Here is a 21,128-nt window from a genome sequence, read left to right on the forward strand (position 1 = left end):
AGTATAGGGAGAGCAATTAGGGTCGCATAACAATGTATGTATAAATTTTTGTATGAGAGACTAACTTGAATTGTAAACTTTCACTTAAACTACAACAATTAAAAAAAAAAAAAGAAGAAGCCGGCCCACTCCCTTACTGGGCACATCTGCCCTGGTCTCCTCGATCCTCTCCACACCTGCTTCCCACCCACAGGTGCCCTGGAGATCAGACAGGCCCTCCCCATCCACGCTGGCCAGTACACCTGCACAGCCCGCAATTCCGCTGGTATGGCCCACAAGCACGTGTTTCTCACTGTGCAAGGTAAGGATCCCTGAGCAAGAGAGCCCTTGGGGCAGTTGAGCAGGTGAAAGGTAGAGGCAGGTGCAGCTGGGGGACTGGGGATGGAGATGAGGGTCCTGGGGCCCCAGATGCCTGGACCTGCCTCTAATCTGACTCCCTGATGGGATCCCTTGGGAGAAAAGAATCTTTCCACTTGCCAGATCCTGCCACCTGCTTGGGGAGGTTTCCAGAACCCCCTGGTCCCTTTAGAGGCCTCTCTCTCCCCTGATCAGAGGCCACCTTGTTGGAGGGAACTGGGTGCTAAAGGTGTCCCAGGGACCTCTGCCCCTGATCTTTTGCAGCCTCCCCCGTGGTGAAGCCACTGCCAAGCATAGTTCAGGTGGTAGAGGAGGAGGAGGTGGTACTGCCTTGTGAGGCCTTGGGCATCCCCCGGCCAAGCATCACCTGGCAGAAGGAGGGGCTCAGCATCCCCACAGGTGAGTCTCCAAGGCAGCCAGCGGGGGAAGGGGAGAGAATGGTGCAGGCCTGGGCATCCTCCCTCCTGCCCAGGACACTCTGCTGGCCTGATGAGAGGCTTCCAGAAAGCCCCTGCCCTGCCACATGCACGCCTCCCCCCACCCCCCACCCACTGTGGCCCCTGCCCGGGCTTTACCCCCATCTCTTTCCTTCTCCTTTTACCACCCCAGAGCCTGGATTCCATCTGGGCGCTCGGAGGTCGAGTTGGGAGGTTGGGGAGAGGGGCAGCCCAGGGAGCTCTCGGCCAGGCTATCCCACTCACTCACCCTGTGACCACAGCAAGTCACCTCGGCTGCCTGATCAGACAGAATAATCCAAGCCATCCCTGCCCCTTGCCCCTGATTTTCTCCCACCACATCCAGGAACAAATAACCAGGTCCTCCCTAGTGGACAGCTACGGATTATCCATGCCAGCCCAGAGGATGCCGGGAACTATTTCTGCATCGCCCAGAACAGTGCAGGCAGTACCATGGGGAAAACTCGGCTGGTGGTGCAAGGTGGGCCCCAGGGAGGAGCCGAGGCAGCCCCCAGTGAGCGACAGCTCCTGGGAGGTTTTTCCTCTGATGGAGAGGGGTTAGGGCTGACCAGATCAGGGCATGTCGCAGTATCCTCCCAACCCAAGCACTACTTGTGGGTATATGTAGAAGGAACTGAGGGAAAACATCCTCTCTCATCTGGCCCCCAGAGTCAGTCTTCTGACAATAAATTCTTGTCCCCACTGCCTTCTCTCTGGCGCCTCCTGTGACATCCCTCATTAATTTTGACTTTCCAGTAACAATAGACATTTCTGTCCCTTTTCTTGCATACACACAAAATTAAATGTGCTGTTCCCTTAGTTTGAACAATCACTGTCTCCAAAGATAAAGGAGACATGATTGACCAAAACTCTACAAAACGTCCTGGGAATGTTTGATACGGATCGATCCGTGCTTTGCTCCAAGCGGTCTTCTTAGGTGCCATGTTTCGGGCGGTTGTGCCTGTGGGCTGCTGTGTGTCACTGGGGTTGACTCTGCCTCCACCTTCTGACTTTGGCTGTGAACTCAGAGGGGCTCCTGGCTCCATGCCTGCTCCCCGAACCTCCTTGATCGTGTGTCCTATTCCCTGTGACTTGGAGCATAGCTGCTGGTCACCAGAGGACCCAGACCCCAGACTTGTCCAGCCAGCAGCCTTCACTCTGCCCTGGTATCGCTCCTCCCCAGAAAAGGAAGGCGCATGGGCTTGGTGACAGCTGTCCCACTTTTGGCCCTGGGGGTTGCCTGACAGGAGAAGTCTGTGCCGAAGTGGAACCTGATTAGAGAGGCCCCTCTGCTGAAGCTTTTAGTCAGCGTGTGTGTGTGTGTGTGTGCGCGCGCGCACGTGTGTGTGCGCTTGTGCCATGGGGTCACCCTGCCACAGTATCTTAGTTATCTAGTGCTGCCATAACAGGAATACCACACATGGGTGGCTTTAAAGAACAGAAGTTTATTTTCTCACAGTTCCGGAGGCTGCAAATCCAAATCAGGGTCTTGGACATGTCAGTTCCTTCCCTATCGATAGCCCTAGGCGTCCCTTGGCGATCCTCACTTGGCATCTGTCTTCCCCTCTGTATGGGTCTCTGTATCCGTTCTGCTTTTTATCATTCAGAAGTGATTAGATTTAGAAAGCATCCTTCTCAGGTATGATCAAATTAACATAACATAACAAAGAAAACCCTGTTTCCAAACATGATCACATCCACAGGTATAGGGGTTAGGATTCCAACACATATTTTGGGGGAACACAATCCAACCCATAACATACATCTTCACCAAACTCTAGAGAATCCTGAACTCATCCAGGCCACAGATGATGGCCTACGACCAGAGAGTTTGTAGGGAAAACAAATGGGGGTGGAGGAAGGGGCTGAGGGATCGTGCCAAGTGCCACGGACCCTGGGGCAGGGGCAGCCCACCCCAGCCCAGCCAGAGTCCAGCCCCGAGTAGACCTTCCTCTTCCCCCCAGTCCCACCCATGATTGAGACTGGCCTCCCCGACCTGTCCACCACTGAAGGCTCCAACGCCCTCTTGCCCTGCACTGCCAGGGGCAGCCCCGAGCCCAGCATTACCTGGGAAAAAGATGGTCAGCCTGTGTCTGGAGCTGAGGGCAAGTTCACCATCCAGCCTTCTGGGGAGCTGCTGGTGAAGAACTCAGAGGTGAGTGCCCGGCCCGCGGAGCACAGTGGGGAATAATTGTAGCAACGACAGGAGCAAACATTGGCTGAGCACCCACTCTTTCTCATGCTTGGCACTGAGCCTCATGCAGTCTTTTAATCCCAAGAACCTTCCCCACATACAGATAAGAAAACTAAGGTTCAGAGCATAACCTGGTTTTCTCAAGACACGTTGTTGCCCAGAGGCAGAACCAAGATTTGCACCTGGGCCTCCATGCCAGTGGCGGGGAGGGAGCCTAGGCCTGGGAGTAGGTGAAGGCTTTGTGTCCCCAAACTACACATGTTTATTCTCAAACCACCCTGATGTTGGATGTCCTCCCCAGTCCCAGTCATGTTGGGGAGCGGGTCCTGAGGACATTCTGGCCCAGACCAGAGGCCCACTTCTCAGGCTGACCTCTCCCTCCACACATAGAGCCAGGACGCTGGTGCCTACACCTGCACGGCTCAGAACGCTGTGGGCCGCGCCCGCAGCCGCGTGAACCTCACCATCCTGGCGCCGCCTGTATTGACCACCCTGCCTGGAGACCGCAGCCTACGCCTGGGGGAGAGACTGTGGCTTCGGTGTGCGGCCCGGGGAAGTCCCACCCCCCGCATTGGCTGGACCATCAATGACCGGCTGGTCACAGGTCTAGGCCTGCTAGGGGCGGGTGGGAGGGCTCCCGGGGCCCTGGGAGCTCAAGGAGGGGCGGGCAGGTGGGCAGACCCTAGTTAGTGGAGGCGAAGAGAATGCTAGTTGGTCCTATGGGTTCTGGGTCTCCAGACTTGGCTCTGGGCGGGGGGTGGGTGTCAAGGCAAGCCCATGTGTGGCCACCCTGCCCCAGCCACACATCAGAGTGCGTGAGAAGCCACCTACGAAGAAGACTCACCCTGGAGACCTCGGGCGCGGTGGAGAGGCGTGCTCTGCGAACCTCTTTCCCTAGGGGGTGCTGTCTTCCCCTCTGGGACCTAGGAGATGTTCAGGAAGGCACAGAGCCCTCAGGGTTCATAGCAGGTGCTCAATAAGCGTCTGCTGAATTGATGAATCCCTAAGGCCTCTCCACTGCAAAGCGACACTTTTCTACATTAGAACATGACATCAGGAGCTCAGCCCCTCGGCAAATGTCTGATCAGTGGTAGCACTTGTCCCTATTCCTGTGGTAAGGGCAATGTCTAATCCATGACAAAAACTGTTTTAAAGCCCATCGATAGATTCCATCTGCACATAAACCACAGCAATGTTTAGTATATGCCATATGTTAGTAGTTCTCCAAAGACCTGCCCTTGACCGCTCATCACAGTCGTTGTGTGGACCTCAAAATGAGAAAAGGCGGTCCTTTCGTCACATCCTCAAATATGGCCTGTGCCTTCCGCAACCATGTGTGACTTGGTTAGGCTTCCACCTGGGAAGAAGGGACGCTTGTTTTCCACACCTTTATTAAGTACCTGCTGGGTCCCCAGGCCTGAGTTAAGTGTTCAGGGCAGGAGGTCCCTGTCACCCTGGGCTCAGAGTCCCCCTGGTGTGCCTCTTTTTCCACCACAGAGGGGGTGTCAGAACAGGATGGGGGCAGCACGCTGCAGCGAGTGGCGGTCACCAGAGAGGACAGCGGGATCTACGTCTGCTGGGCAGAGAACACAGTGGGTCGTGTGCAAACGGTCAGCTTCATCCACGTGAAGGGTAGGGCGTGCCTGAGTGGCCTTTCTCTCTCAGTCCTTTTCAGAACCAACCCAAATGACTTTTTTTTTTTTTTTTGGTACTGGCCCCCTGGCCTGTTAATGAGTATCTCTTTAACCTGGCACATTAGAGCCCCCGCTAGGGAACTTCATAGAGTACCGAGGACCAGGTTCCACCCCAGACTAAATCAGAACCTCTGGGGTGGGGCCCACACCTCAGTATTTTTTTGCTCCCCAGAAGACTCTAGGTACAGGTAGAATTGGGGATCTGACAGAGTGGCCTGTAGCACTAACCCCAGCTGGGCAGTGTCAGTGTGGGAGGAAGGCATGGGGGCCAGGGTACCCTTGCGGAAAAATCCCTGCAGGTCATCCCCGATGGCCCTGCTCCTCCAGGAGCAGCACTGTAATCCTCAGTGACACCATGACTTAGTTTGCGCAACTTTAGAATGCGTGGGGAGGGATGGGGCTTGCTGGAGAGGAATGAACAGCCCAGGACACCAGGACACAGTGGCAGCTTTTGGTAGATTCAACCTCAGGAAACCAGAAAGAATGGAAATTGCAAAGGGCATCCAAGAGTGTTAGAAATTCACATGAAATGAAGATCAAAGAAACCTGTTGCTGTGTACAACAGAGGCGTCTTAATGATCATATAGTTCTTGTTTTCCAAAGTACCTGGCAAGGAGCCGTGCAGCTGGGGTAATCCACCTATGAGAGAGAATATCTGATACACAGAACAATACCTTCCTACCTGTGCCTGTCTCAGGCATCACTAATCAATCATAGCACTATTCCCACTCAGCGTCAAAATCCTTCTCACCACAGTGCTCCTGGTATCCCCTACCAGTCTTTTTGATTTGGCCCATGACATGGAGTTGTTTGCCTTCCTTGATGTATTGACTCTACACAGCCATGCTGGGCTACTAGGAGACTCTGAAGGCCCCTGAAGGCAGAGGTTGGGCAAGACTGAGCCTGAAGGGAATCTCCTTCCTGACCCCTCATCTGATGTCACTCTGTGCAGAGGCTCCTGTCCTTCAAGGGAAGGCCTTCTCCTACCTGGTGGAACCTGTGGGGAGCAGCATCCGGTTGGACTGTGTGGTCCATGGAGACCCGGTGCCCAGCATCCGCTGGATGAAGGATGGCCTTCCACTTCGGGGCAGCCGTCTCTGGCACCGGCTGCAGAACGGCTCACTGACCATCCGCAGGACTGAGGTAAAGAGGGGCCTGAAGCTTGGAGGTGGGGCCACCAGGGACAACCCTAGGCTCTTTCTGACTGCTCAGGAGGGTTCTTCAGGTTGGCACCACACTCCACAGTTTACAAAGCATTTTCCTGCCTGTTATCCAGAGATCCTCCCAGTGACTTAATTATTCTGTGCCTTAGTTACCCCACCCATTCATCAAACAAAAACCCACTGCTGTCAACTCACAGCGACCCTATAGGACAGAGCAGAACTGCACCATAGGGTTTCCAAGGCTGTAATCTTTACAGAGGCAGACTGCCACATCTTTCTCCTAAAGAGCAGCTGGTAGGTTTGAACTGCCAACCTTTCAGTTAGCAGCCAAGAGCTTTAACCACTGCATCATCCAACGGGGCCAATGTTGTTTCTACCTCATAGAATCAGTGAGATGAAGCTTCCCAGGTATTTAAGCACGTCTGGTCCATGAGTTGTGGCCAATAAACGTTATTATTTTTAATAACCTCATGGAGCAGGCTAGGCAGATAATAGTACCCGCATTTTACAGATGAAGACGCTGAAGTGCAGACAGGCAAAGGGACTTGCCCAGCACCCCACAACCAGAAAGTTACAGAGGCAGGACCTATCTCTATGTATTTTATTCTTTTTAATGCTGTTGTGAATGGAATTGTTTTCTTAGTTTATTATTATTATTATTATTGTTCATTGCTAATATATAGAAATACAATCAGGTCTCCTGATTCCTATGCCATGCTGTTTCCAAAGCCTTGGGCACTGGGGCTGTCCCTTCCCCCTTCCTTTTCTGTGTCCCAAGTCCAGTGATCATGCAGAAACCCACAATTCAGTCCTAACTCAAGCTCCTCTTAGGGGTCCTCGATCTTACCAGCCTGGGAGCCTGTCTCTGGGTAGTAGTAATAATAGGACTAGTAATAATAGCAACACTAGTAGTAGCAGCAGCAATAATGACTACCATTACCTGAGTACTTACCATGGGCCAGGCACTACGCGTTGCACTTTGCAAACATCATTGTATTTTATAAACATTCTTTTTTTTTTTTATTGTTGTGCTATAAGTGAAAGTTTACAATTCGAGTTAGTCTCTCATACAAAAATTTATACATACATTGTTATGTGACCCTAATTGCTCTCCCCTTACTGTGACAGCACACTCCTCCTTTCCACCCCTGATTCCCCATGTCCATTCATCCAGCTCTTGACCCTCTCTGCTTTCTCATCTTGCCTCTGGACAGGCACTGCCCGTTTGGTCTCATGTATCTACTTGAGCTTAGAAGCACACTCTTCACAAGTATCATTTTATGTCCCATAGTCCAGTCTAATCTTTGTCTGAAGAGTTGGCCTCAGGAACGGTTTTAGTTTTGGGCTAACAGAGAGTCCACGGGCCATGTCTTCCAGGGCCCCTCCAGTCTCAGTCAAACCATTAAGTCTGGTCTTTTTACTGGAATTTGAGTTCTGCACCCCACCTTTCTCCTGCTCCAGCAGGGACTCTCTGTTGTGTTCCTTGTCAGGGTAGTCATTGGTGGTACCTGGGCACCATCTAGTTCTTCTGGTCTCAGGCTGATGATGTCTCTGGTTTATGTGGCCCTTTCTGTCTCTTTGGCTAATACTTTCCTTGTGTCTTTGGTGTTAGTCATTCTCCTTTGCTCCACTTGGGTTGTGACCAATTGATGCATCTTAGATGGCCGCTCATTAGCTTTTAAGACCCCAGACACCACTCACCAAAATGGGATGCGGAATATTTTCTTAATAAACTTTGTTATGCCAATTGACCTAGATGTCCCCTGAAACCATGGTCCCCAAACCCCTGCCCCTGCTACTCTGTCCCTGGAAGTGTTTGGTTGTATTCAGGAAACTTCTTAGCTTTGGTTTAGTCCAGTTGTGCTGACTTCCCTGTAGCAAACATCATTTTATTTAATGCTGACAACACTCCTAGCAATTATTTTCCCCGTTTTAAAGATGGGGACACTGAGGCTCCAGAGACATGGTAATGGACTTGGTATGATAAATGGTGAAGCTAGGATTTAGTCCCATATTAGTCTGACCCCCAAATATACAGTCTTCACTGTGCCATGTTGCTCCCTGATGGTCCCTTGGATGAAGCCTCCAGGATATCATCGTTTAGGTGTGAACAGTGGCCCCAAGCAACACCCCAGCTCCATCTCATGGCAGCGCTGCTACCCAGAAGTGAATCTGAACTAGTGTTTTTCCTGAGTTCCATAACATCCATGTTCATGGATATCCTGTGAACAAAATTTCACAGGATGTAAACTTGTTTCTCTGACCCTCAATGTCATCATCTGTAAAATCGGGGGACTATGCAGCCCTGGTGGCACAGTAGTTAACAGCTTGGCTGCTAACCAAAAGGTCAGAAGTTCAAATCCACCAGCCGCCCCTTGGGAACCCTATAGGGCAGTTCTACTCTGTCCTATAGGGTTACTATGAGTTGGAATCAACTCTACGGCAATGGGTTTTTTAAAGAGCTCTGGTGGTGCAGTGGTTAAAGCACTTGACTGCTAACCAAAAGGTTGATGGTTCGAACCCACCAGCCACTCTGTGGGAGAAAGATGTGGCAGTCTGCTTCCGTAAAGATTTCAGCCTTGGAAACCCTATCGGGCAGTTCTACTCTGTCCTTTAGGGTCGCTATAAGCCAGAATTAACTCCACTGCAATGAGTTTATCACCTAAGTTAGGGAAATGCTGCAAACCGTCTCCCATTCTGGAAGACTCACGATGCCCACCAGTGCAATAAAAGCCCTGAGAAATACTACAGTTCAGAAACATTTTGTTATCTAAGTCAATTTTTCCCAAACTTATTTAACCACAGAAAGTGTTTTTCAAGGAAGCCCCAGTAATGTGTCATGGAACAATAGTATTTCAACATACACAGTTTGAGAGAGGTGGATCTAAACTGTGCTATTTCCAGCATGTGGTTCCACGGTGGGAACTGGGGCTGGATTCTCTTTGAATTCCTATTGACAAGTGGCCACAAAGGGCTTTGGTGCTTTGTGGGGGAATCCATGGGCCCCTGGCTGATTTATGCTCTCAGCTCCTTCCTGATTAGTTGGGTCTTGGTCCAGTGCCCCTTTCCATGCCCAGCAGCCCTGAGCTGCTTCTCTCCTCCTCGCCCTCTTCTCCTGACACCTCGCTCCCCACTTCTGTGCCCATCTGCAGATGGACGACGCTGGACGGTACCAATGCCTGGCAGAGAACGAGATGGGTTTGGTGGAGAAAGTGGTGATTCTCGTACTTCAGAGTGAGTCTCAGCCTCCCCTTTTCCTGGCTTCAGTCTCTTCTCAGAAGGGCAGAGACGGGGATGGTATGAAGTAGACACTCAGGGGAGAGCTATGCTGAAGCTGTGACTGGTGGCCATGGCTGTCTGATAAGAACAGAGGAGAGAGAGGCAGGACCCCGGGACTTAGAAATCTGCTACAAGTTTATGCTGGTTTGCCAACCACTCCCTCACCCCAGGAGGTATTTTTGTAAATGTGCCTTGCTTCTTCTTCTTCTTCTTCTTTTTTTTTTCACAACAACAAGAAAAAAAAAGGTATAGTGGTGCTTTCAAAAATATCTCCCTGGGGTTGGGGAGGGAGCAGTTGGCAAACAAACGTAAAAGGTACGTGTTATTTGCGTAAAAATATGGTATTTATTCAGAACACACAATTCAAGTCTTATGAAACGCTTTTCAAAGTGGGGTGGTTACTCAGGGTCGGAGCTAATGAATACCCAGACCTGGAGGGAACAGGGCATGCAAAACTCAAAAATATCACCTGATCACAGCAACAGCCCTTGCAATTGCCAAGCAGCTTGTAGTTTACAAAGCACTATTTGTGCCCCAGAATAACCCTATGAACCAGTCTAGATACGGACTTTTTAATAAAATTTAAAAAAAACAAACTTTTTTATTGAAGATTAAAACACATACAGAGAAGTGTACCTTAAGTATCAGTAAGTGTATGGCTCAGTGTATCTTCATAAAGTGAACCCACCCATCTAACCCGCATCCAGATCAGAAAATAGAATAGTTTTTACTCCCAGATTACTCACCTACAAGTCTTAGTGTGGATGTATGTTCTCACTTCTCTTGGGTAGATATCTAGGAGTATAATTGTTGGATTGTATGGTAAGTGTATGTTTAACTTCATAAGAACTGCCAAATTATTTTTGCAAAGTGGCTGAACTATTTTACTTTCCCATCAGCCCTGTATGAGGGTTTCGGTTTCTCCACATATTCACCAACACTTGGTAATGTCGGTCTTTTATTGTAACCATTCTAGTGGGTATGAAAGGAGGCATGGTGACACAATGGTTAAGCAATCAGCTGCTAACTGAAAGGTTCGTGGTTCGAACCCACCCAGCAGCTCCTTGGGAGAAAGACCTGGCCATCTGCTCCTATAAAGATCACGGCCTAAAAAACCCTATGAGGCAGTTCTGCTCTGTCACATGGGGTCACTATGAGTTGAAATTGACTCTATGACTTCTAACAACAGTAGGTGTGAAGTGGTTTTAGTTTGCATTTCTGTAATGACTAATGAGCATCTTTTCAAGTCTTATTAGGCATTCATATATCTTTTTTGGTCAAGTACCTATTCAAATCTTTTGCCTATTTTTTAATTGGATTGCTTGTGACAGTTCTTTACATGTAATCGAGATACAAGTTCTTTATCAGATATATGATTTAAAAGCATTTCAAATATTTTTGTCTTTATATTTTCTCAATGGTGCCTTGGAGAGCAAAAGTGTTAATATTTGATTAAATCCAAATTTATTAATTTTGTTTTTTATGGATCCTGTGTTTGGCATTATATTTTTAAAAATCTTTGGTTAACCTAAAGTCACATTTTCTTCTAGAAGTTTTACAGTTTTAGTTCTTACATTTAGATTTATGATCTGTTTTTTGAGTCAATTTTTGTGTAAGGTAAGGACCTAAGTTCCTTTTTTTTGCATATTGAAATCCAATTTTCCAGTAAAATTTATTTCGGTCTTCTTTAATTTCTTTCAGCAGTGTTTTGTAGTTTTCAGTGTATAGATCTTGTACTTCTTTTGTTAAATTTATTACTAAGTATTTTTTTTTTAATGCTTTTGAAAATGGAATTATTTTCTTGGTTAGATTTTTCTATTGTTCATTGCTAATATATATAGGTGCAATTGATTTTTATATCTGGATCTTGTACCCTATAACCTTGATAAATTAGTTTTCTAGTTCTAGGTTTTTTATTTTGTTTTGTTTGTTTTTGTCAGATTCCTTAGGATTTTCTACATATAAGATCATGTTTATGATTAAAGACAATATTACCTCTTCCTTTCCAATCTGTATACCTTTAATTTCTCTTTATTGCCATATTGCATTGGCTGGAACCTCCAGTGCAATGTTGAATAAAAGTGGCGAGAGCGTACATCCTTGCCTTGTTTTCATTTTAGGGGGAAGAACATCCAGTCTTCCGCCGTTGAGTACGATCTTAGCTATAGTTTTTTTTTTTCTAGATGTCCTTTGTAAGGTTGAGGAAATTTTATTTTATTGCTAGTTTGTTGAGAGTTTTTGTCATGGATGGGGGTAGGTTTTTGGCTCGAGACAAGTCTGTCAATTCTACTTTTTGATTGTAGTGTTTAGCCCATTCATACTTAATGTAGTTATTTATGTGGTTAGATTTATGTCTGCCATTTTGCTATTTGTTTTCTGTACGTCTTGTATCATTTTTGTTTCTCTCTTCCTCCTTTACTATCTTCTTTTCAAATATAAGCTACTGTGGAGTAAAATAAAAAGTGGGTATGTGCAATGTGATCATATTTTCATCAGGAAAACAAAAACACAAGCAAATACAAAGTCTAGAAGGTCATACTCAGGAATGTTGACCGGGTGTTAGGATCTTTCTGCCTCTTTGTATTTTCTAATCTGTCTAAATGAATGTGTGTCTCGTGGACATACAAAAATGTTCCTAAAAAGCTGCCCTGGGCCCCCCACAGGTGCCCCAGTGCTCCAGGTGGAGCCCCAGGACACAACGGTGAGATCTGGGGAGGACGTGGTCCTTCGGTGCCAGGCCACTGGAGAGCCAGTGCCCACAGTGGAGTGGCTGCGGGCAGGCCAGCCCTTGCGGGCCAGCCGGAGGATCCAGACCCTGCCAGACGGGAGCCTGTGGTTGGAGCGTGTGGAAGCCAGGGACGCGGGCGTGTATGAGTGCGTCGCTCACAACCTTCTGGGGTCTGCCACAGCCCAGGCATTCTTGGCTGTGAGAGGTATGGAGTGTCCCTGCCCAGAACCTTAATGGACAGAGGGAGCATCTTCTGCATGATGGGGATCTGTGTGTTGCTTTTGGGGGACCTGGCCTACTTCCCTACTAGTTCCCCAATTCTTCTCTTTACTAAGAGCCACAAACTCAGAATGACCCAGCTGGGAGGGCCTTAGGGATCATCTTATCTACCCTGCTCACCTGAAGTTGGGGAAACTGAGTCTTAGGGATGCTAAGTGTTTGGCACTCATCTTCAGCAGGGAAACCTGGCTACTCCAGCTTACTTGGCAAGAACACATATCCTCTCTTTAGCCACTCTATAGCCTGGGAAGTGGGCAGAGTAAAACAAGGGCATCCATGGTGCCCATCTCAGGGGTTGCTGTGAAAGTCTATGAATTAATGCTTGTCCTGAGCTTTACACACTGCCTGACCATGGTAGGTGGTCAATAAAAAATACTGCTTATGGTGTTACTAACCTCTGCCATCTCAGGACTCCCTGCTGCCTTGGGTCAATCCAAACTTTAAAACTGAGAAAAGGACTATCCTGAGAAACCACTGTAAAATGACTCAGATTTGCATAAAGAAAATGCATAGAATATTACTTCTGAATGGTCTATGCCTTTTTAGTAAATACTTCGTATCTGTTGCTTCACGTGTTCGCCTCTGTCCATGGCAGACATCACTAGCCTATCTCCACATGCAGTGTCAGAATCCTTCTCCGTAGAGCGCTTCTCCAGACGGTGCCTCTTGACTAATTGGAATTGGGACTGGAAGAGAAACCCACTTTATACTCTGTCACTCGAAACCCACTGTCAATCAACTATGGGACCCTTTCTGGCCCCTGATCTCCTCATCTCTTGCAGCCCACAGAAGCAACTCTGAAAATGCAGTGGTTTAGAAAATTCAGTGCAAAATTCAGTGACACCAGCCCCAGATGCCGTATCAGACCTGAGAAGATCCTCCCTTTATTTCAGAATTTGGTCCCAGTTCTCACCCTCTCCTGTTGAAAAGCCCCCAACACAAACCACAGAGCTCTGCACATAGTTCCTTTATTAACGGAAACATTTCCCCCTGTCTTAGTTATCTAGTACTGCTATAACAGAAATATCACAAGCTGATGGCTTTAACAAACAGAAATTTATTCTCTCACAGTTTAAAAAAAAAACCCATTGTTGTCAAGTCGATTCCAACTCATAGCAACCCTATGCGACAGAGTAGAACTGCCCCCATAGGGTTTCCAAGGAAAGACTAGTTATTCAAACTGCCAACATTTTGGTTAGCAGCTGGGCTCTTAACCAGTTTAGGAGGCTAGAAGTCCGAATTCAGGGCACTCGCTCCAGAGGAAGGCTTTCTCTGTCGCTCTGGGGGAAGGTCCTTGTCATCAATCTTCCCCTGGTCTAGGAGCTTCTCCGTGCAGGGACCCTAAGTCCAAAGGACACACTTCGCTCCTGGCTCTTCTTGCTTGATGGTAATGAGGTCCTGCTCCTCTCTACTCACTTCTCTTATATCTTAAAAGAGATTGACTCAAGGTGCAACCTAATCCTGTAGATTGTGTCCTGCCTCATTAACATAACTGCCTCTAATCCTGCCTCATTAACATCATAGAGGTTAGGATTCATAATACATAGGTAATTACATCAGATCACAAAATGGAAGACAGCTACACAATACTGGGAATCATGGCCTAGCCAAGTTGACACACATTTTTAGGGGCCACAATTCAATCCATAACACCCTCATAGATACTAATTGTACACAAGTCAGATAATACAGAAATCTGTGAAGAAAAAAGTAGTTGTCAGTTATCTCTTAATTCGATGACCAGAAATAGCTTGGACAATTATTTGACCATATTCTTCCATACTTTTTTCTCTGAATGTAAAGAGTTATGCTTTTTTCTTCTTACAAACAGGGTCAAATTCACAGATTATCTTTATAACCTGCCATTTTTACTTACTCTATCATGGGCAACAATTTCATGGCAATAAACCTAGCTCCACATCTTCTTTAATGGCTTCATATCATTCCATTGTGTGAGAACATTTTTTTAACTTAACTGCTGTTAACTATGTTAAATAAGCAATATAGTTTATTCTTGCAGTTAAGAAAACCAACCCCATTGTCTTCGAGTTAATTCCAACTCATAAAGACCCTATAAGACCAAGGAGAACTGGTCCATAGGGTTTATAAGGAGCAGCTGGTGGGTTCAAACTGCTGACCTTTTGCTTAGCGGCCAAGCTCTTAACCACTGTGCCATCAGGGCTCCATTCTTTCAGTTAGCCCTCCACAAACCACTATGTGGTGCTGTCTTTGTGTGCTGGTCTGTATTTCTACAGGATAAATTCCTTTAAGGGGCTTTGCTAGATAAAAAATATTCTAAGTTTTAGAAGCCCCTAACTATAAACTAAGGGAGGCTGCGTGGCACAAGCACTTTGCAATCGGCTGCTAACCTAAAAGTTGGCAGTTCAAACCTACCCAGCAACTCTGCAGCAAAAAGTCCAGGTGAACTGTTCCCGTAAAGATTACAGCCAAGAAAGCCCTATGGAACAGTTCTGCTCGTAGGGTTACCGTGAGTTGGAATAGACTTGATGGCAACAGGTTTGGGTTTTTGTTTTTTGGTTAGCTATAAACTATATCCCTGGGTGGTGCAAACAGTTAACATGCTCAGCTGCTAACCGAAAGATTGGAGGGTTGAGTCTACCCAGAAGCACCTCGGAAGAAAGTCCTGGTGATCTACTTCCAAAAAATTAGTCATTGAAAACCGTGTGGAGCACAGTTCTACTCTGACACACATGGGGTCACCACGAGTTGGCGTAGACTTTACGGCGACTGGTTTTTTATCAACTATAAACTTGACTTCCCTCCCCACCTGCTTCATCCCTCCTTCCTGGTCAGCCTGAGGGGAAGGGCCTATCCCTGGCTGTGTGGGAGACAAGAGGCTGCTGAGTCACCCTTGTTTGAGAAACTTGACAGTGGTTTGCCTTTCCTGGGTTGCAATTTCCTGGCTCCTTGCAGTGTTGCCTGGGTCATGCTGCTGCCTTCTTACCTGCAGCTCCCCCACTTCCCTCCTCATCCCCTTAATAAAAGGCCAGGGGCAGATTACTGAACATTTGGATCAAAGATTCTATAGAAGAATCCTGATCATACGGGAGAAAATGCAGAAAAGAATTTCAACTTCTCATGGAATCCAGACTTTTTGGAGCCATAAGAGGCTGGATGAACACCTGAAACTATTGCCCTGAGATAATCTTTAAACCTTAAACCAAAAAAATTCCCAGAAGTCTTCTTAAAATCAAACAATAGTTTAGCTTAACTAGTAAAGAATGTCTGCCCTGAACATTATGCTCTTTTAAGAACTATCTATAGGGGATCAAAGTGACAACAGCAACTTGAAAGATTAGATAGGAACTTTAGGGGTCTGTGAGTGTATGTTAATGGGGGAAGAATAAGTCAGAAAAAGAGGGTGAGAATGGTTGCACAACTCGAAGAATGTAATCAATGTCACTGAATTGTACATATAGAAACTGTTGAATTGGTGTATTTTTTGCTGTGTATATTCTCAACAACAACAACAAAATAAATAAAGTTTTAAAAAACCACACACACACACACACACACACACACACACACAGAAAGTCTAGGAGTAGATTCACAACCCTTCTCCTCCTGTCCGTTCCATAAACCCTGGAGACATCCCAGATGTGCATCAAATCTCATCAAACCCCATCTTCGGGCTGCAGGAAACGCACTGCTTCCTGGAATTCAAAATTAACCAGCCCCTTAATTTACCCATTTGGGATCCTGGCAGTTGAATGTTTTATGTTTTTTCGACAGATCCTGGGCAATTTATTGTTAATTTCCCCCGAGAGCTGGTGAGTGGAGAGGCAGGCTGACTTCTGTCTCTCGCCCCCTGGAATGCCATCTGCCCAAATGAGACAGCTGGTCCATTAGGCAGAGGAAGCACCCCCCGTGTGCCCCACCAACCATCTGATTAGTGTGGAAGAGTGTCTGCTTGCAAACTTCCTGGTGGGTACCACCCAGCCAGGCCGACTGCCAGGCACCTGGAGCCAGGGCCTCTGATGGAATGGAGGAAGGTCAGGCGGCAGCACTCAGTCCCTGGCCTAATGCCCTGCCTCCCACCCTTGGCTTCTCCAGCATGCCAGCTGCCGCCATCATGGGCTCCCAGCGTTTTAGAACGCAACAGGTCTTTGGCCTGCCTGTGGTCCCACCTTCTCATTTTATGAATAAGCAAACTCAGGTGTAGCTTGGGGGCCTGACGTGCCCAGGTTTCAAGGAAGGTGATGGCAGAGCCAGAATTAGAAGCTGGTGCCCCCACCTCCAGCACAGGGTTCCTTCCAACAGCCTCTCGTTTCTCTCAGAGCCAGGATCCCCTGGGCTTTGAGTTCATCGCCTCTTAGCCATGTGCCCTTGGGCAAGTTACTTCATCTCGCTGAGCCTCAGTTTACTGCTTTGTGAAGTGGGAATGATAACAGTACCTGCTTACACTGAGGGTCTGAGGTGGACAATAAGTGCTATTGTTACTCTCTTCCTTCATCACAGGGGAGCCCTGGGGGAGCCGGGGCAGCATGATTGGGGTGATCAATGGCCAGGAATTTGGCGAGGCCACTCTCAACACCAGCGTGCTACAGGAGGCACGTTCTGGGACCATCACCATCCGAAGCAGCATCAGCCACATCCCTGCAAATGTGGGTAAGTGGAGGCTTGCATCTGGGCCCATTGTCCCAGCCCATGGGGACCCTCTGATACATGCTGGGCCCAGGAGGAGGCAGAGCCTATTCTCTGAGCTTGCTCAGGGCCTGTTTTCTGGAGGGAGGTCGACTGCCTGGCACTGCAGCCGCTACTAGGAGCTGAATCCAAGCTGAGGTGGACTCAGGTGCAGGCAGCTTCCTCCCTACCCCGCCACCCCCTCAACAGAACAAAAGAACTAGATCTAAAATCAGACCGAGAGAGAGTGTAAACTAATAAGGGCTATGTGGATGCAGGAGGTCAGATGATGATTTTTGAAGCCACTGGTTGCTGTGGAGTCTTTTTCCACTGTTAAAGGCAGGGGCTGATAGAAAAGCAAAGAGATCGCCAGCAATGATTAAGGGATTGTGAGCTGGAGGGGCCAGAAAAGGGTTGAAGTGTAGAGAATAAAATTAGCTAGAAGACCCAGAGAACCAAGAAATGTCCACTTTCAAACAAATTCATAGAAGAGTGTGTCATAAACAAATGGAAGGTGCTGGAAAGATGTTCACCATCTCAGCATCTTCCTGGGGCATTACTGCAAACCCTGACTTAATGGACCTTGACCTCTCACCCTTCCTAGGGGATCCTGTGTCTTACAGGTAGGGATCCAGAGCAGGGGAGGGAGTGTGCTGACAGAGTGTTTTCTAGAAGTAGCCCCTCTGAAGCTGCCCTTGACCACAGACCTGTGTGAGCGGTGTTGGGTCACAGGCTTTGGCTGGGGAGTCACTCAGGTGGCTGTCAGTGGAGAGTGAATAAAGTAAGATGCTTCCCAGACGTGGCTGGCTAGTCCAGCAGAAGCCTTGGAGGAATCTCTGGCCCCAAGCCAGGTGGGCAAGGCTCTGTTTAGTGGAAAGGGAGGCACAGACAGGTTGAGAAGGTTCTGCTCCATAAGCATCCGTCTCCTGGCACTTCTCTTGTGAGTGGACAGTTGCAGCAAAACAGAGAAGCTGGATTGACCCTAAGCCTGAGCCTAAGCAAGCAGGACCTTTCCCCTTCCCCAGTTCATGGGACAGCCCAGCCTTGAGAGCAGGACCAGGCATCACGTAAATGAATATCAGAGAAGCCATGTCCAGGGCAATTTTTCAACTCTTTTTCAAACTCAATGGTTTGGAGTGATCCTTCCTCTCCTGGGCACTTTCGGAAGGTGTCTACGACTTAGGGAACTTGGTTGGATTTCAGTTCAGTTCAGCAAATATGTATTGAGGGTCTGTGGAGGCCCAGGCTCTATGGTGACCCCATAGGCCACCAATCAGTATTTGTTGAATTGAGTTGAATATCAACAATTTACTACATTTCTTTGTACAAATGTATTTTGTTAATCTTCACACCGATGCCATGAAGTACATAGGTATTTGCCTTTGCCATTTTTCAGATTCCAGGTTAAATAACTGACCCAGGTAGTCATGGGGCTGAGTGTGAGCAGGGAGGGATGGGGTTGATGCTGTCCTGGGAATAGTAGGGAGTCACAGAGGATCCTTGAGCAGGAGAGTGACTGCCCTCAGGATCCAGCCCTAACCTGGCCTCCTGCCCTGCCTGTCCAGGGCCGCTGATGCGCATACTCATTGTCGCCATCACCCCCATCTACTGGACCCTGGCTGGAGAGAACGGGGACGCCCTGAACGGCCACTCCCTGACAGGTGGCAGCTTCCAGCAGGAGTCGCAAGTGGAGTTTGCTACAGGTGAGCAGGGTCTGGGTGGGCTGGATGGGGCTGAGGCCCGAGCCCAGGGACTCTCCCCCATGGTGACTCTGGGCCGGGTGGGGATTGCAGGGGAGCTGCTCACAATGACCCAGGTGGCTCGGGGTCTGGATCCTGATGGCCTACTTCTCCTCAACGTGATGGTCAATGGTGTCATCCCTGAGAGCCTGGCTGATGCAGACCTTCAAGTGCAGGTGGGGGTTGAGACTGTTTCATACCCCTCAGAGTACCAGCCCCAGGGGGTGTGCAGATGGGGTGGGGAGAGAGGACTAGGTGCCCTGCCACAGCCATCCCCCTAGCAGCTGGGCCAACTTTCCTCCCTGACACCCTTGCAGGGTCTGGTCATGGCCTGGCCTTGGACTTGGGGAAGGACTAATAGCTTGGACTTTGAGCCTGGGGGAGGATGCTCTGAGCCTGGACACTTGGGGATGGAGTGTTCTCCCCATTCCATAAACAAGAACACTGAAGGGAAGTGACTTGCCCAAGGTCACCCAGCTGGTTGGAGGAAAAGCTGAGAGGCCTATCCAAGACATCTTGTCTAGCACTCCTCAGCCCCTTGAGTGGAGGCCAAGGGTCCCAGGCCTCTTGGGAGTTGACACCCTAGGCATTCGCCCTTCCCTCCTCCTCATCTAGGACTTCCAGGAACGCTATGTGCAGACCGGGCCTGGCCAGCTATTCGTAGACTCCACGCAGCGCTTCCTCCAGGGCGGTGTCCCCACATTCCTGCACTGCAACCATAGCATTCAGTATGACGCTGCCTGGGGCCCCCAGCCCCAGCTAGTGCAGCACCTGCGGGCCTCAGCTGTGAGCACAGCCTTTGACCCCGAGGCCGAGGTCCTGCGCTTCCAGCTTACCACAGCCCTGCAAACTGGTGAGGCCCCATCCTTTGTCTCCACCCCCCTTCTCCCAGTTAAAAGCCTGCCAAGAGCCCTGAGTACACCTGGCTGAAAACCTGGGTGACACTCCCCCCCCCACACGCACGCACACACACACACACATACACACACGTACACACACACACGCACACACAAACCCGCACACGCACGCGCGCGCGCGCACACACACACAAACACACACACGTACACACACACACGCACACCTTGCATCTGCGGACCAGAGACCAGGTGTGCTCAGGAACTGAGACAGCTCACTTCCTGGCCTGCCCACCTCCAACATGTCCCTGTACCTCTCCATCTAGTCGTACCCCCAGTAGGGATAACTTTTCATTCAGGCCACTCCTGTTCAAAATTATCCAGGGACTCTTCCCAGGCCTCAGGATATAGGTCCAAACACCCACCCCCACTCCACAACCCTCACCCCCTACCCCCGCTGATGTTCAAGACTCAAGCCACTCCCCACCCTCTTCTACCAGGGGCCCCACCCAGGGGGCCAGGAACCACTGCTTAAACCCCTGGAAACCCATACGAACATGCCCTATTTTCTCAACCAATGGATGCTAAAGATACAAATGTTATCATATTTGAGGTCCCAAAATGTTTGTAACCTTGAACAAGGGTCAGTGGTAAGAACATAAGCTTTGAGACCAGATAGACCTTGGTTCAAATCTCAGCTGCACCACTTCCTGGCTGTGTGACCTCAGGGGCACCCTAGCCCTCTCTGAGTCTCAGTGTTCTCATCTGCACAATGGGTATGACATTGCCTGCCTTGCAGTGTATAAGGAGTACAGGTTCTATCTCTACAACCCGTCTGGCACCGGTGGGTGCTGTCGTTGCAGTTATTTAGGTAATCTGGTCTCCTTCCTGACTCCAGAACACATTTTTCACTGTCCACTGCCTTGTTCTTGCTATCCTCAGCAAATGCTATCATTCACCCATTCTTCAAGCCCTCACTGCCTAGCCAGCAGATTCAGGTCCTCTGAATTCTCACAAGCACAGTTTTGCACATGTGAACCTCCTGCTCTGTGGTTTAATGATTTCTCCTGTGTCTGCCTGACTCATCGCCCCAGCCCTACCATTAGCTTCTCAAGGGCACCTTGTCACGACTTGACACATCCCTCAGCCAACCCCTCCAACAGGCCTGGGCTGGGAACTGGCTGTCTGCCTCTCTGAGCACCGGCCTGGCTCAGGACAGCACTGGCCCATGCTCTTTGTACCTGGCTCAGGGACACTGGCCTGACCAAGCAGGCAGGAGGGAGCCATGAGCCTGGGCACACAGGTGGCCTTGGGCGAGGGTGCCCTCTGTGGTCCTTAGGGCCTCCCCCCTTTGCCTTGTAGAGGAGAATGAAGTTGGCTGCCCAGAAGGCTTTGAGCTCGACCCCCAGGGAGCGTTTTGTGTAGGTGAGCGCCCTTAACTCCCACCCTGGCAGAGATGTGTGAGGCCTCTCACCCCTAGCTGGACACTCTGCCTGGCCGGCTGCAGGGGCCTGTGAGCACAGACCACCAGACCTCTCCCCACCCAGACAGGGATGAGTGCTCGGATGGCCCCAGCCCCTGCTCCCACTCCTGCCACAACGCACCTGGCCGCTTCTCCTGCTCCTGCCCAGCTGGCTTCACCCTGGCCTGGGACAACAGGGACTGCAGAGGTGAATGGACCCTCAGGTGGAGAGGGTCTCCTCAACCTGGCTCAGCAAGGAGGTGTATGCATGGGGTCCCTG

At 49.2% G+C, this 21,128-nt stretch overlaps 1 protein-coding gene across 1 annotated transcript in view; it reads left to right on the forward strand.

The window, feature by feature from the left end:
• The window catches only part of HMCN2 (hemicentin 2), a 168,191-nt gene that overhangs the window by 140,496 nt on the left and 6,567 nt on the right, over positions 1-21,128 (forward strand). The window contains exons 80-94 of the mRNA XM_012555391.2: positions 194-301; positions 622-756; positions 1,159-1,293; positions 2,777-2,967; positions 3,397-3,610; positions 4,504-4,638; positions 5,653-5,843; positions 9,016-9,097; positions 11,806-12,075; positions 16,629-16,778; positions 18,359-18,496; positions 18,587-18,708; positions 19,148-19,385; positions 20,749-20,811; positions 20,934-21,056. Of these exons, the coding sequence (XP_012410845.2) occupies positions 194-301; positions 622-756; positions 1,159-1,293; positions 2,777-2,967; positions 3,397-3,610; positions 4,504-4,638; positions 5,653-5,843; positions 9,016-9,097; positions 11,806-12,075; positions 16,629-16,778; positions 18,359-18,496; positions 18,587-18,708; positions 19,148-19,385; positions 20,749-20,811; positions 20,934-21,056 (2,295 nt within the window). The remainder of the gene's footprint in view (positions 1-193; positions 302-621; positions 757-1,158; positions 1,294-2,776; positions 2,968-3,396; positions 3,611-4,503; positions 4,639-5,652; positions 5,844-9,015; positions 9,098-11,805; positions 12,076-16,628; positions 16,779-18,358; positions 18,497-18,586; positions 18,709-19,147; positions 19,386-20,748; positions 20,812-20,933; positions 21,057-21,128) is intronic.

The sequence above is a fragment of the Trichechus manatus genome, unplaced genomic scaffold, assembly GCF_000243295.1.
Source record: "Trichechus manatus latirostris isolate Lorelei unplaced genomic scaffold, TriManLat1.0 scaffold00038, whole genome shotgun sequence".
Taxonomy (NCBI): Eukaryota; Metazoa; Chordata; class Mammalia; order Sirenia; family Trichechidae; genus Trichechus; species Trichechus manatus.